Here is a 15,983-nt window from a genome sequence, read left to right as displayed (position 1 = left end):
AAATTTGAGTGATGAAAATGGAATGCAAATACTTCCTAGCTAAGAATTTTAGTTGGTTTTCCGAATGTTTTATTTTATAATTCTGATACTGCATTTAGGAAGATAGTTGATCGGGTGTTGGACTCAGTGGGGACACACTGGTGTAAAGGTGGTGCTTCCTGGAATGTATTAATAAATAATGGCTTTCACAGATTTTCACAATTACAGTGGTATTTGTTAAAAAGTCAGTATTTGCCTTTCCACACATTTCCCCCTACATTTAAAATAGGATATACTTTTGCTAACTGAGGTAATAATTGGTAAATATTGACTTTAGTATATCCTTCTGTGTTTAGGGTTTTAATACTGGAAAGTACATTAAATAATGAACGTGCAGTACTGGCAACAGGAGTTCTATACCTAAATTCCAACACATATTTTAAAACTTGGCCCTAGATATCCACAATACAAAACAAGCACGTGTTTGGTTTTGAGTATTGTGCCCTTTACTAGTTAATTAAAAGTGATGTTGGTACTGTCAACTAGCTAGAGTAATATGAATGAGGGTGACTGTTGTTAACCTTCACAATGGAAAGGTCTTGATCAGTGCTATATCTATATCCAGTTGAGAAATTTTGTACGTTTTTAGCAAAAAAGTCTCATGAAAAATGTATCCCTTTTTTCGTCACAGAATGTGGAATTTTAAAATGTTGGACCAATACTAGATACAGGATGATAATCATGAAGAAGTACTGAATCTTGACTTCTTTTCTTCCTGCAGACTGGTGTTTGTAAAGCTAAAGCTCTTAATGATAGCCATAGAATACAAGTCAGAAAAACGGGAAAGCAGGTACGTTAATGACTACAAAATTTGATAGCTTTTCAGTATGCACCATGGACAATTCGGTCTTTTCATTTTTTTTTTCTGAATGAACATATCTCTTTTTATGCACGTGAAAGCATTTCAAAGCATAATTAATGTGGCATCACTTTACACCACTTCACATAATACTGGCAGGCTCTGCCTCTCTCCCTCTCTTCACCTGAATTAATGTTATGCCAAATACTTTGTTGGAAGAAAGGCTGGTAGTTTTATGTACAACTTACTTCAATAAGTGTCACTTGGTATCAGTGAAACAAATGGCTTCCACCTTTTTTTTTGCCCTGGCTGACCTCACAAGGGAGCCAATCTGCTCTAATCAGAAAAGTAGCGTATTTTACTGGACTGTCAGGAATAAAAGATTGCAACAATCTCATGATAATATGCACTGTATTATGTACTGCATGCATTTCTCTGCATCACAGTTTTAAATGAATGAGATGAGAAAGCTACTTTTAGAATAAACATGGAAGGTTTGGACAGTATAGATACAATAGAGAGCTATAGATATGTATCATATATGTTTGTGAGAGTGTATAAATAATATAATTGAGCTGGGAAGGATTTGATTTAGTTAGAAAATCCAAATATGCTAATTTTACCCTCCATCCAAAAATTGAAGGAAAAAATCTTTATAGCTAATAACAAAACTTTTCAGACAGAAAAAGAGTTGTTTTGTTTTGTGTATGAGAGTTAAAAAGAGTCCCAGCTTAATGTGCATTGGTGTCAAAATTCTTTCTAATTTATCAGTACCTCCATCTGTGCATTCACACCACATTCATTGTTACCTGAGATGGTGGTAAAACCTTCTGGTCTGTTGTGAGTGTGCTCTAAAAGGGCATGATGCAAAGTAATTGTGGACTTACAAACTATATTAATTATTTCTGAACATATTGTAGACAAATCCATTACAACATTCTGTAGTAAAACTGTTAACATACGTAGAAGTCTGTCATCATGTCTTTTTGGTAACTGATCACCTAAATCTAAGATGGAGGTGATGTTGAGTTTATACAGCCTTAGACCATGTCTACACTACCACTTCTGTTGGCAAAATGTATGATGTGCAAGGGTGTGAAAAAACACACCCTTGTGCGACATAAGTTTCACCAGCATAAGTGGTAGTGTGCACAGCATTATGATGGCGGGAGAGCTTCTCTCACCAGCAAAGTTACCAGCTTTTGTTGGGGATGGTTTAATTATGTCAACAGGCAAGCTCTCTCCTGTCAGCGTAGAGCGACTACACAAAAGATCTTACAGTGGCACAGCTGCATTGGTACAGTGTAAATATAACCTTAATCTTCACCTGAACAACCAGTTCACTTGTTAAACCATGTATCACAACTTTGGACATGTTGTTTTTATATTTTTTAATTATTTGTTTAAAGAATGTTTAATCATCCCTAAGTATCCATTTTTCTTATTAAAAAGAATCTATTAAAAAAGTCATGGGGCTGACCAAGACGGTCTGAATGTTTCCACTTGTTATGTGGATAGTTGAAATATAGCTCCCAGTGAATGTTTGATTTTACATCCCTCTTTTTTTTTTTTTTTTTTTTTTTTTACAGTCCTCTGACAAGTGATGTGAAATGGTGTATGTGACGCTGGATTTTCTTTTTGTCTAATGTCACTGCAGATTAAGGGGAACCTTCTTTTAAGTCAGAATTTTGAAATGTTTTCAACTCCCATTGGCTTATCTTAAAATAGATACCTTCCAATGAATAGCCTCATTCTGCATTAGCAGGTGTAAAGCGAACAGTTTATTGTTTTTATATTTGATCAGTTTCATCTATTACTAGAAAGGACAATACAATAGAAACATTATTGGTAACTATTTACATGAAGTTCTTGGTTTATACTGCTTCTCAATAAGAATTCATATTCAAATCTTTGCTGTCATGCTTCCATTCTCATTCTGTGACATAAGTGTTGATACTGTAGTTTTTCTTCAATAATTTTGGAGAGGATCCATCTCCCATGTAGGTCAATGGGAGCCTTTCCACCAACTTCAATGGGAGTTGGAATGGTCCTTATTCACAAGATGGTACAGAAATGGTCAAATAAAGTAACACAGCATGATAGAGCATCCACTTTAGGTAATATATATATATATATATATAATATACAATGTTACAAAAGGTAAAAGTTCATAGTAAAGAAATGTGGTACAAAGTGAGGACAATAGAATTTCTAGGAAAAAATAAAATATTAATGAAGATGAATTAATAGTTTTGAGACTGAGAGCGCACAATATTTGTTATAAACATCCAACAGTAGAGAAATCCACTAGTTGGAGAGCCAGCTTTTGCTCTGCTAAACTAGTGCCAAAATAGTACTGTTGGTCTGATGAACCGGAGTCTGTTTTAAGGTTAATTACCTTGTGAATCACCATAGCTAGAATATTTACATTTAATTAGAAAGCTTGGAATAGCCACTTCCCAGTGACATGTAACTTTAATTTATAATTCTGCTTGTTCATTTGATCCTGGACGTCAGTATCACATACTGATGATGCCGTCCTGCATTTCTACCATATACTTTGGCCCCAGTTAACCAGAGCATTTAAGAATGTGCTTAAAAATACCAGTAAATAATGAATGTAATAAATTAAATGAAAGCTATGCTTTAAAACCAGGTGAAGTCCCATTGACTTTAATGGGATCTCAAAGTCTCATGTTTAAGTGCATTGATGAAGTGGAACATGTTAGTCTAACCAGAAATGTAATGGTAGAAACCATTCATTTCTTACTTTTTAGGGTTTCTTGAGAATATTGGCTCCTAGAGTCATGCCCGAATTGAAGCAGAGAGATGAGAAAACAAGACAGTGATCAGAATAACCTGATTTTAAGCATGGGGAGTCAGTTTATTGCATTCATTATTCACCAATAGTTTTTGTTGCTATTGATTGTGGTGAAAATATCAGACCTTTTCCTCCAATTCTAACGTCTTCAGCATTTAACTGGTCCTTAATTTGTAGTTCCTCTTCAATGTGAATAAGGAAACCGCCTATACCATGAAACTGAAGCCAGCTTCTCACAGTTCTTGGGCAAGGGGTCCACAGTGGAGGTGTACAAATTAACTTTCCTCCTTGTTTTGTGAAACTTTTAAGAAGTTCTCCATAGCTCACATTCAATGGCAACAAAAATGTTCAGAGAAAAAAATCTTTAACTAGATGCCCTTGCTTCGACAACCAGTGTAGCATGAAGTTCCTGAGTCTGGAAACATTTTGAAGCTCCAGTACCAATTTTTTCAGGGCCAGTGAAAGGTTACTTCTTTGATTAGTGTCCCTGTGGGTGCTCCACTTCAGGTGTGCATGTACCCCTGAAATTTTATCAGAAATTTTTGATAGCAGTGCCTGTTCAGCCCATGCATACATCCTACACACACTTGTGCCCCATACCGAGACTATACAGGGCTTCGCGGGCAAACCACACTCTGTTTCTTTTGAACCTCCTTCAGCCAGAGACAGAATTTAGAGTGCACCTGTTTCCTGTTTTATTAGTATTCTTAGCATAGATACTGGAACGTTTGTTTCCATTTGTTTTTCTCTTTTCTTTAAAGAAAATATATATACATATTTTTTTTTGTTTTTTCCCTCTATTGAGGAGCCCTAAAATTTTTTCTTCTGTCTGGTGTGCTGGTCTCCCTGGGGTTTAAAAGGTGCCTCTCTTGTCAAGAAGTAATCCCAATCAGTGACAGGTACTCCCAGTGCGTTTGTTGTTTGGGAGATGCTCATATTCCCAGCAAATACAAGATCTACACTTCTTTTAAGGGAAGATCCCATAAAAACAGGGAAATAAAGTATAGGCTCTTAATAATGAAGCTAACTTTAAGACTGGTTTCTGACCAGATGCAGAAAACCCACATGTACAAGCTGTTAGTGCCCTGTCGACATTGAGATTACAGTCACTGAGAGCTTCCAAGGTGAAGATGGCATCGAAACCCTGGTCTCTGACAAGCTCTATGAGCTAGGTACCAACAACTGTGCTGGTGGTACCAAGAGTTTCCCACTCTAACATGAAGGAGGGGATAAGAAGAGAAGAACAGCAAGTTCCTCCTTGAAGAAGATTCAGTCACTGGAGGCCCAGAGATGGTTGCTTGTGAGGCTCTGAACACTTCAGGTACCATGAAGCACTTCAACTAAGTCCCATACTATAGCGGTAAAGGCCTCAGCACCAACTACTATTACCAAGAAAGTGGCTTCAGTGGAATCCACCATCCCCTTGGTACTCACATCAGTGCCTTGGACAATGGCATCTAGAATGTCATCAGTGCCTGTATCAAGTTCTGTTGTGTTCCTGGTATCACAGACATTCTGGTACCCGAAAGACCTCCTGGTACCGAATGAGCCTGAGTCTCCACTCTTTGTGACTTCTGGACACCACTCAGTACTGAGGTCTGCTGAGTCACTGACTGCTCATGTTTCTGTGAGACCTACATCTTCCCTAACTTCTACTATCGATGAAGAGGGGTTGCCACCTCTCATACAATATGTGGAGAAGCTTTCTGACTCAAACTCTGAACTTTCAGTTCAGGGCTCTCCACTTTATTTCAGAAGACATTATTCCCTGATGCCTATGCAACAAAGCAGGATATCAGATCCCTGCCTACAAATATTTGGGATGACCATTGTTGGATACCTTCCCCCACCATGGCTTTTGGTTCCTCTCACTGGCCTTACTGCGTGGCAGACTCTCTTAAGTGGTTCACAACCCTAAGTGCCAACCCATTGAGAGACTGTCAAAAACAGGGCAGATACCCCAAACTGTTCTATAATTCAATATCCCCAACCCAGTAACCAATGTGAACTGAAGCGCTATAATAGTCCTATCATGGAATCACAAACAGACCTGAAATGCCCAGGAGGACTATCTTGCAACTGAGGCAAGCTAGACTTTGTAATAGTTGGTTGCTATATACCAAAGATCACTAAAGATTCAGGTGGCTTCCGTTCCCAAGAGACCAGTCACTTATCTCAAGTCAATTTGTACCTCAGATCTGACATCAAAGGCAATGCTTGTAGCCAATCCTATAATAAACTAACTAACGATTTATTAATTAGGAAAAAGAAATACAGGTTAAAGCAGAAAAACATATATACATGAATGAGTTAGTCTGTGGTTCAAAAAGCTAACAGAATTGTAGCAATCTGTCAGCATTGAATGTCTTTTAGGGCTAACCCAGGTTCACTTTGGGGTTCTCTGCTTCTGTTTCATAGCTCCAGCCCTGTCAAAGTTCAAAAAGCAAAAGAGATGAAAAATTTTCTTCTTCACTATCTTTATGTCCTCCTTCCCAGAATCAAAGCTGATGGGATGAGTCTTTTTCCATGTAGACCTCTACATGGGTGTGAAGGGACAATTAATAAAGTCTTTGTATCGTGATGTCCCACAATGGCCCATTTAGTTTTGATGGCCTTTTTAATCAGCAGGAGACAATCTCATCTGACAGATTGATGGTTTCAGGACAACCATTTTTTACAGTTATAAAGCAAAAACTTAAAGCATGTGTTAAAGATATTATAAATGAGATTAATGCATGCAGCAATTTAAAAGCATTTCATAAAATCTAAACACTAAACATATTGTTATAAGTTCAGTATCCATACTGACACACAGGCAAAAAGAGTGGTTTACAACAATGAATTTCAGTCCTTGGCTGGGGCCTAAAGCCTTGACAAGAGGTGGCACCTGGTTTGCCAGTGTCACACTGGGATCCTCGGGCAATGTACCACCAGCAATTTCAAGGGACCATGATTCCGAGGAACACAGAATCCCTTGTTCCTGGACACTACCCATCCGTCCTCTCCACTCTGAGCCAAAGGAGATCTTGAAGGAGCAAGAGGCAAGGGCAGAGAAGGAGTTCCCCACCACCCCTTACAAATATTTCTTTGTCGTCACCTGATGAGGCAGTAATGCCACAACTGCCTTCATTAGCCGAAAGATTTTAGGCAATTCCAGAACCTGATGAAAACAGGTTGCTAACACCCTGAAAATTCCCTTGGAAGAAGTCCAGGGTTCCCAGCACAGGCTTTTGGACATATAGCACAGTTCTACCATAGCACAGGCATCACTGCCAATTAATGAAGCCCTTTTTGAGCCAGCCAAGACCATCTGGCAAACTCCAGCAATGGCCCCCACCTGTGCAAGTGGGCTGATAAAAAGAAAAAATACTACATTCTGACCAGGAATTCTGAGTTTTTATTTTCTTGCCCAGGACCAAATTCTCTGGTAGTGAACACAGTCAATGAAAGGGGCAGACAATATACCTCAAAACCCACTTGTTATAATAAGGGCCAGAAATGTCTAGACCTTTTTGGTTGTAAAAGCTACTTATCAGCAACCTCACAGTTCAGGCTAGCTAACCACCAGGTGCTGAGGTCAAAATATGACTATCTGAACTATCTGACCATTTGCCACAGGAACACTGAGAACAGTTTGAGCAGCATGATAAAGGATGTGTCCGCTCTTTGCAAAAAATATCACTTGATACAATGGACCCTACAGCTGGATCTATTTTCGCAGCAGTAATGATAAGACAAGCTTCCTGGCTTCAGTTGCCTAGATTCCTGTGGGAAGTACAATCTATAATGGAAGGTTTACCTTTCAATGGCCACAAGTTCTTTGCAGACTCCACAGATGACTCGCTTCATACCTAAAGGACTTTAGGGCCATACTTTAGGTCTTTGGGGATATACACACTTGCAAATAAGAGAAAATTTAGCAGATCTCAGTCAGCACAGAGACCTCACCCTGTTTGATTTTTCCACCTTCCATAGGCCACCGTAACCACTAGCTAAGAGATGGATATTTTCAAAGAAGAAGCCTACAACTACATTGACTGTTTAATCCCAACCATCAACATCATCCATACGCCAATTTTGATGGTTTGGTCAAGAATCTAAACCACCCACTGACCAGAATTTCTCAGGTGCTCTGCCTCTCTCTACGCCATTGACTATGGGAGGCTATAACGATGGACAAATGGGTATTGGAGGCCATTACATTGGGTTATACTATCCAATTTACCTTAATCCTGCCTCCCACCCCCTTCCTTGTCCCTCCCTCTTCATGGACCCCTCTTACGATCAATTACTGACACAGGAGATCTCGTTGCTCCTAAGTCTAGGACACGTAGAACCAGTTCCACTTCAACACAGGATAAAAGGTTTCATTCAATATATTTTCTGATACCTAAGAAAAAACAGGGATTAGAGGCTGATACTAGATCTCAGACCATTGAACAAGCATGTCAGACATCTGAAATTCAGAATGGTGTCCCTAGTAGCTATAATTCCCTCCCTGGAATTTGGGGACCGATTTGTGACCCTCAACTTCAAAGATGCTTATTTCCACATAGCGATTAATCCCACTCAAAAAAGATTTCTTCATTTCACAGTCACAATTATTACTAGGATCGGACCCTACCTTTTGGTCTGTCATCCACCCCAAAGGGTGTTCTCAAAGATCACGGTGGTCATAGCTGCCTACCTCCATCATCTAGGAATAAGTCTTTCCCTACCTCAACAACTGGCTCCTCAAGAGACAATGATATCAGGAGGCTTGGTTGGCAGTTCAAACAACAACTTTGCTATTCTAAAGTCTAGGCCTTACACAGCAAATTCTCTTTATAGGAATTTTTTAGATTTGATAATGGGCGGAATTTATCTCCCTCTCGACAGGTTCCTTGCTCTAAAGGACCTTATCTAAAGAGTGCAGCTGAGCCCTCAAGTTTCAGCAAGGACATATCTGCAGTTGCTGAGACACATTGCAGTTTGCATGTTTGTGACACAGGTTGCATCTTTGATGTTTCCTGGAGAGGCATAGAACACTTTATGCACCTGTTCTGGGCCAAGGTGTTCGAAGCACCACAGGCCTGGCAGGAGTACTCTGAAAAAACGAGGCTTACACACATCTGTGAGTTATTGGCTTTACTGAAGGGTAGTGACCCACCTGCAACAGGGACTCCAAGTGTTGCAGTCATGGAGGCGGGGAACCCAGCACATTGGAGCTCTGCCTGGGACGGAGTCCGATGGAGGGGCAGACGGCCAGCATTAATAAGCACTACACAAAAACAGTTCATGAATATAGAATTAGGTACTTTCCAAAAGGGATTTTCCGCTACCTGGCAAAGGGCCATGCGAATCAGTTGTAGCCAGCTGACAGACAGTTCTAGCTGGGTTTCTATGTCCTACAATAACCTATCAGTACGAGAAAGCGGAAGTTCCCTAGTTATGCCATAACAAAGTCTTTTGCAGTCCCCTACAGTACCCAACAAACATAGTCTGAACAAACAAATATCTGTACCCAGCTGGCTCCTTCAGTCAGACACCTGGTGGCAGAATCTTTTCAAGGTTTGTGCAGGAATCCTGTTCAACCAGAATCCCCCTATCATTGTGTTAACATCAGATGCTTCCCTCTTGGGATGGGGAGCACATTTAGGTCCTTACATAGACCAACGGAAATGATCATGACAGGAACAATGCTTGCACATCAATATGTTGGAGTTAAGAGTGGTCAGAACTGCTTGCCTTCACTTTCTTCCCCTACTCAAAAAGAAGTCCATGAAGATCATGACAGAGAACGTACCTTGCATGTATTATATCTGTCATCCGCGGGGTGTGTGCTCTCCCGACACTGAACTGAAGCGATAAAGCTGGAACTGGTGCATAGCCAATCAGATAATCATCTCGGCTTCTTACCTCCCAGGTACACAAAACAACATGGCAGAGGACCTTAGCAGAAATTTCTCCCTAAATTACAAATGAGAGTTGGATTCTTGAGTCTTCAAAAAAAATTCCTAGCTTGAGAATGTCCACAGGTTGATCTTTTTGCCATGGCAGCCAACACACAGTACAGGAAATTCTGTTGCAGAGGGGAACTTGATCCCCAATCTCTAGGAGACATTCTCCTTATTACATGGACAAAAAGCCTTTTTTATGCATATCCTCCAACTCCATTGCCATTAAAGGTCCTCATCAAGATCAAGTAGGACCAAGCCAAGATCATTTTGATTGTGCAAACTTGGCAAAGACCAGTTCGGTTTCTTACCTCATTAAACTCACTTCTTGTCCTGCATGGTGGTTCCCAATCAAACTTCAACTATTGTCTCAGGATGCAGGTCAGATGCTTCATCCCAATCTGAACATTCTGCAACTACAAACATGGTTCCTCAGTGGTTTTCCACCAGAGGCCACCTGTTCATCGGAAGTACAAAATGTACTTTTAAATAACAGAAAGGGATATTTACCAGACTCACTTACCTTCAGAAATGGAGAAGATATAATCTTTGGTGCATCTGGTGCCATCTTTCACTATCTAGTCATCTTGTTCCACAATCTTGAATTACCTGTTGGAATTGAAAACTTGAGGCCTTTCTATGGTTCCATCCAAGTTCATTTAGTGGCAATAACAGCTTTCCATGTGCCAGTAGTAGGTTTCTTAATATTCAGTCAGCTGAGCAGAGCAAGATTCCTGAAAGGCTTTATGAATCTTTTTCCACAGATTAGAGCCCCGACACTGCTTTGGGATCTCTATCTGGTTCTTAACCTTCTGATGAAACAGCTCACTGGCTATGTGCTCACTATTACATCTCTCTATGGAGATGGCCTTTTTGGTGGTCATCACTTCTGCTTGAAGGTTTACAGAGGTGGGGGCTTTAATTGCAGGCCCTCTGTTTACTGTGTTCTCCCGGGGGAAGGTATCGTTAGGACCCCATCCAAAGTTTTACCTAAGATTTCTGCTGAGTTTCACATTAACCAAACTAGTCACCTTTTGTTTTGTTTTGTTTTTTCCCTAAGCCACATTGGCCTACACAGGAGTCTATCTTCAATACATTAGATGTTAAGAGGGCATTAGCCTTTTACTTCAACAGAACTACACCATTCAAGAAGACCCATAGACTCTTTTTCTATTGCAGATAGGTCAAGGGGGAGCCTCTGTTTCCACTCATTGACTTTCTATATGGATTTCTGTATGCATTATTGCCTCTTAGTGTTTTGCTGAGGTTCCGCCTCTCCGACAAGTGACTGTGCTCTACTAGATCATAGTCTATGTTGGCAGCCCACTCAAAGACATTCCAGTTGCTGAAATCTGCAAGGCTGCAATGTGGTCATTGGTACATATGTTTTCTGCCCTCTATGACTTGGTTCACACTGCAAGATCAGATGCTGCAGTAGGTAACGCGATTCCTTCTTCACCGATGAACTATGGTCCAAAACTCCCACTTCCTTAAGGGGTTACCTCTAGGGCAGGGGTGGCCAACCTGAGCCTGAGAAGGAGCCAGAATTTACCAATGTACATTGCCAAAGTGCCACAGTAATACGTCTGCAGCCTCCCATCAGCTCCCACCCCCACCCCCACTTCCAGCACTTCTCACCCACCAGCAGCCCCGCTGATCAGTGCCTTCCCCTTTCTCCCACTCCCTCCCCACAGCTCCCGATCAGCTGTTTCATGGCGTGCAGGAGGCTCTGGGAGGGAGGGGAAAGGAGCGAGGGCATGGCAGGCTCAGGGGAAGGGGTGGAGTGGGGGCAGGGCCTATTGCAGAGCCAAGGGTTGAGCAGTGAGCACCCCCTGGCACATTGGAAAGTTGGCGCCTGTAGCTCCAGCCCTGGAGTCAATGCCTATACAAGGAGCTGCATATTAACTTCTGAAGAGCCTCAAATGTCTCCGGAGCCATAGGCTGGCCACCCCTGTGCTAGGGAGTCACCTGAAGTGGAGCACTCACAGGCATGCTACTTGAAGGAGAAGAAGAATTTACATAGCTTGTGTAGTAACACGAGTTCTTTGAGATTTGTGTCCCTGTGGCTGCTCCATTATCCACCCTCCTTCCCCTCTGCTTCAGAGCTACCTCTGTGGGACTTTGCGGTAGAGAAGGAAATGAGGGCAGTTCACTCATGCAGCCTTGTATAGCCTCGTTACAGGGTACAAGGATGTGCGGGGCTCATATGAAGGCCAAACGGGTACTGCTACCAAAAATCTGTTTAAAGGTGCACGGGCGCATGCACATCTGAAGTGGAGCACACACAGGGCACATGTCAAAGAATTCCTGTCACTGCACAGAGTGAGCAAGCTCTCTTTGTGTACTAGTCCGGCACAACAAACCAGATGACAACATTTTTTGTCCCTGATTTCCATTATTATTTTTAATACTACATGTTATTTATCTGTTTTTATAAGCAAATTATACACCTGTTCCTATGGTTGTACAGAAAAACTCCCTTTGAAGTCCGTGATAGTTTCCTGTGCAAGAACCATAGGATGAGACATACTAGTGTACACAGTTTTAAGAGACACATAGTGAAATCCTGGCCCCACTGTAATCAATAGCAAAGCTCCCCAAAGCCCCAATAGCAAAGCTCCCCAAAGCCACAATTTCAGCCATAGTATAAATAACCATTTCCCTAAGCAATCATTTGCTGTGTACATATTTCATGATCCTTTTTTTACCTTTGTTTCTTATTTTTTCACTCTGAAATTTAAAGATGTATTTTATTTCATGAAGAATATAATTAAATTCTCTTTTTTAAATGAAGATCTTTAAAAAGGCTTTTCTTTTAAAAACAAAAAAAGAAACCCAATAGTTTATGCAAATCCAACTATAAATAATACAGCCATATACACATGTTCATAAAATATAATTTATGAAACAAAAATGGTGAAACTATATAGACCATATTTTATGCTTCTTACAAATTCTTCATAATAGATCTAATGCATAATTATATTTTACCTTATGGCATTTGAAAAGTCACATAAAAACTTAACCTAACTGTAATATATTAAGAGATTGCTCAATTTAAAAATTTGATCCTGATTTGAAATCCACTACCATAGATCCATGTGCAGAATCTCACTTAAGTAAATGGAATTCCCTAGAGGTGCACTCTAGCTGATTCCACTGTCAGATCAAAATCTGAGTTAGCTCCTAGTGTATTTGAAATAAAGTATTCTACTCTTGGGCTAATAATTCTGGCTACATTTGGTGTTAACATGCTTGAGAAACACTTCTTTAGATTTACTGTTGTTTCTATGATGTAGCCCCAAAGTTTATTTCTGAAATACTATTTCTTAAACCAGTTGCAGAAACACACAATCTCCTGTGTTTGAAAAAAATTAGTCCAAAGGGGCATGTAGAGAATCTGTCTGAGATCATGAAAGAAAAAAAGTTATTAAATATTCAGAAACCACATCAATGCAAATTGCAAAGACACACACAAAATCCCCATCCTAATCCCTCAATGCCATTTGGAGTTTTCCATTGCCCCCCCCTCGTTTTTTTTTCTTCCTGCAAGAGTAAGCAAGAATGAAGGCCTAACCAACATTCTTCCCTCATGCACCCTATGTTTTACTCCTCTGTTAAATATTCTCTATGTCTCTCCATTTATTTGTCCTCATTCTCAGCAGAAAAACCTTTTTTTAATGTTATGGTCATTGAAGAATTTTAAATAAAGGGTTTTTTTGCTTTTGTTTTCTTGTCAGTTGATTTCTTATCGAAGTGTTTGATTTGCAATTTTTTTCTTGTCGTTTGCAGAAGCCGAAAGCGGTATGCCCTCTTCGTTACCTTTCCTTCCAACCTCAACCCTACCTTCACTCCTTCTAACTTCAGGACTAATTCCTTGCCAAGAACTCAGGAAGATAAAACCTTTGTCTATCTTTCTCTCTATATATGTACATATATATATTTTCATGTGTCTGTGTATATATGTATATATATATGCATATTTCTATATGAGCCCCCAATTTCAGAGGAGAGAAAATAGAATCATTTTGTTTCTTATTGGTTCTTGTGACTCATGCACTAACTTCTTTGCAGGAATTATAAAATTAAGTATAAGCATTAGACTTTTATTTTGTCGTGGAACCATTGATGTATCCAATTATTACATTTGGAAATCAAACTCGGTCTGCTGTTCACCATCCTTTTTTCTCTTTTTGTTAATTTGTTTTGTGTTGTGACATGTCCTCTGTGTCTACCAGTCTTTGTGCTGCCATTTTATCTCCATATTTATAACCTTATTAATAGCCTCTCTTCCCACAGAGTCTTTCTGTAAAATACATGTTTTTACAATACGATACTTTGTGCTCTTGTAGTTTTGCTTCCCATTAACAATGACCAAATGCTTGATTTTTTTGCATTGCTGATCCAGATTAATTATAATACAGTACTCATTAAAGTTACCGTACTGTTCCAGTGAAGTACCTAGAGGTAGTTTATGCTGTATGTTCCTATTCATTTTATTACATGAGCTTTTATTGAAACAACTGAAATGAAAGAGTGTGCTTTGTTTGTTTTTTTTTCTTTGTGTTGGCATGTTTTGCATATTCTTTTAATAACCATGTAACAGGCCTCATATCTAGCCTACATTCCATTTTGTTGTTTTTGGTTTGAATGAAATAAACAGGGCGGGTCCTACCACATCCCTATTTTTTAACAACTTATCACAGTCTGACTTTTTGTGTGTTCTTTGGAGACTCCTCATTGTCAAGACATATTTCAGTTTCCTACTTCGTCACATACTCCAACCTTAATTTCCACATTTGTTCTGTTGTGTGTGTTCTGTGTGTTGTGCTTATTTTCTTTATAGTCTTTCTCTACTGGGTTTTTTGAGTCGATGTGTGAAAAGAGAGGTGGCTTCCTGTCAGTTTGGCATATTGATATGATCCAACTGCAGAGAAGTTACTGCAACACAGCATCTTCAAGGATCTGCAGTTGTTGCACCTCTACTTGGCTTCTTGCTTTTGAGTATATTTACCTTGTGGTGAAGGCATGCTGATTCTGGCATGTTGAGCAGTGTGAAAAAGTGTGGTACGAAGTGCAGTTGCTTGCTCCCAGAATAAAATACATTATGCTGCTGAATTCATTTATTTCCGTTGTATTCCTAGTCGATTCACATCTTGAACCAAAAACACTAATTGAACTGTTTTACAGTGTATTAATTTCAGTGCAATTATTGAACTAGTTAGTGCTAGCACATCCCTGGTAAAGTAACTTATGCACACATGGCACACTTAGTAGTCATTAAGAACTTAATTCCTGGGAGCAACATTTTGTGATTCTGTTTGCTTGTAGTAACTAAGCTTTCATATATTGTAGCATGTAATGTTGCAATGTGTCTTTTGCCTTGTATCCTTTTTAGTGTCATAATAGAATTTTCTATGTATAGCTATATGGAATTTGTACTCATGTCAGTCATAGAGCCCAGAAGAAAGAAGCAATGCCTATGAGTTACAAGCGGTGTGTAGCTGGTATTCACACAGATCCCACACGCTGGTTTGTGCACTTACCCTCACACGTGCTTTCAAAATATATTCTGAAAAGCCATAATGGTTCAAATTAAATATATAATTTATAGTTGTTTTCATGACATGGCACAATTAAGGAGGCCATTGCACTAATATTGTGCATTTCATCTGGGCACAGCATGAACCAGTCTAAAATGGTAGCTGTGTTTATATGTGTGATAGCTATAGTCAATAACATCCCATTATCTCGTTTCAGTTAATATGGGTATTATAATATGACTATTATAATATGTGACTGATGAATATATTAGAGTTACTATTTTAGTTGCATGGGGAATGGTACAGTACATCTACCACAAGGTTTAAACCAGAGTTGTCCTGGCCTTTTGTCATTGATTTAGTTCAAAGTTTGCCATTTTTGCTTCATTGAGTTAAAAAATGGACCCGTATTTTTAGACCGGGATCAATGGCAGTTAGGAGCGTATCTGAAAAATATGAAGAGGAATATCGCTGGGTCAGAACAGGTCCCTTGGCATGGATCTCCACAAGTGTTGTGTTATTTATTTATGTGTACATATTACATGTTAAATGTCGATATTAGCAATTAGGGATTAAATTTTCAGAAGTGCATAAGTCACTTAGAAGAATAAATCCCATTTTCCAAAGCTTCTAAGTTACTTAGTGCTTTTGCAAATTTATCCTAATGAAAGTAAAACATAAAGTGCTAATTACACTGTAGAATGAGACGTAATTTGGCTCATGCTGTGGGAGTTTCCCAACAAAGCTCTACCAATACACCTCCATTCTGACCTACATCATCCCTTTGTCTTCCAGTCTTGGGGCTCCACACAAGGTTCCTGTTAAGGAGCCTTGCCTTGATCTGC

The 15,983-nt window shown here is 39.6% G+C and overlaps 1 protein-coding gene across 1 annotated transcript in view; it reads left to right on the top strand.

Moving 5' to 3' along the window:
- The window catches only part of KCNMA1 (potassium calcium-activated channel subfamily M alpha 1), an 827,350-nt gene that overhangs the window by 670,356 nt on the left and 141,011 nt on the right, over positions 1–15,983 (top strand). The window contains 2 exon segments of the mRNA XM_038409287.2: positions 761–829; positions 13,388–13,399. Coding sequence (XP_038265215.1) covers positions 761–829; positions 13,388–13,399 — 81 coding nt within the window.

This window comes from Dermochelys coriacea, chromosome 7 (assembly GCF_009764565.3).
Source record: "Dermochelys coriacea isolate rDerCor1 chromosome 7, rDerCor1.pri.v4, whole genome shotgun sequence".
In the NCBI taxonomy this organism is placed as follows: Eukaryota; Metazoa; Chordata; order Testudines; family Dermochelyidae; genus Dermochelys; species Dermochelys coriacea.
Note: the sequence above shows the minus strand (reverse complement) of the source record. Positions and strands in the feature narration are given on the sequence as shown.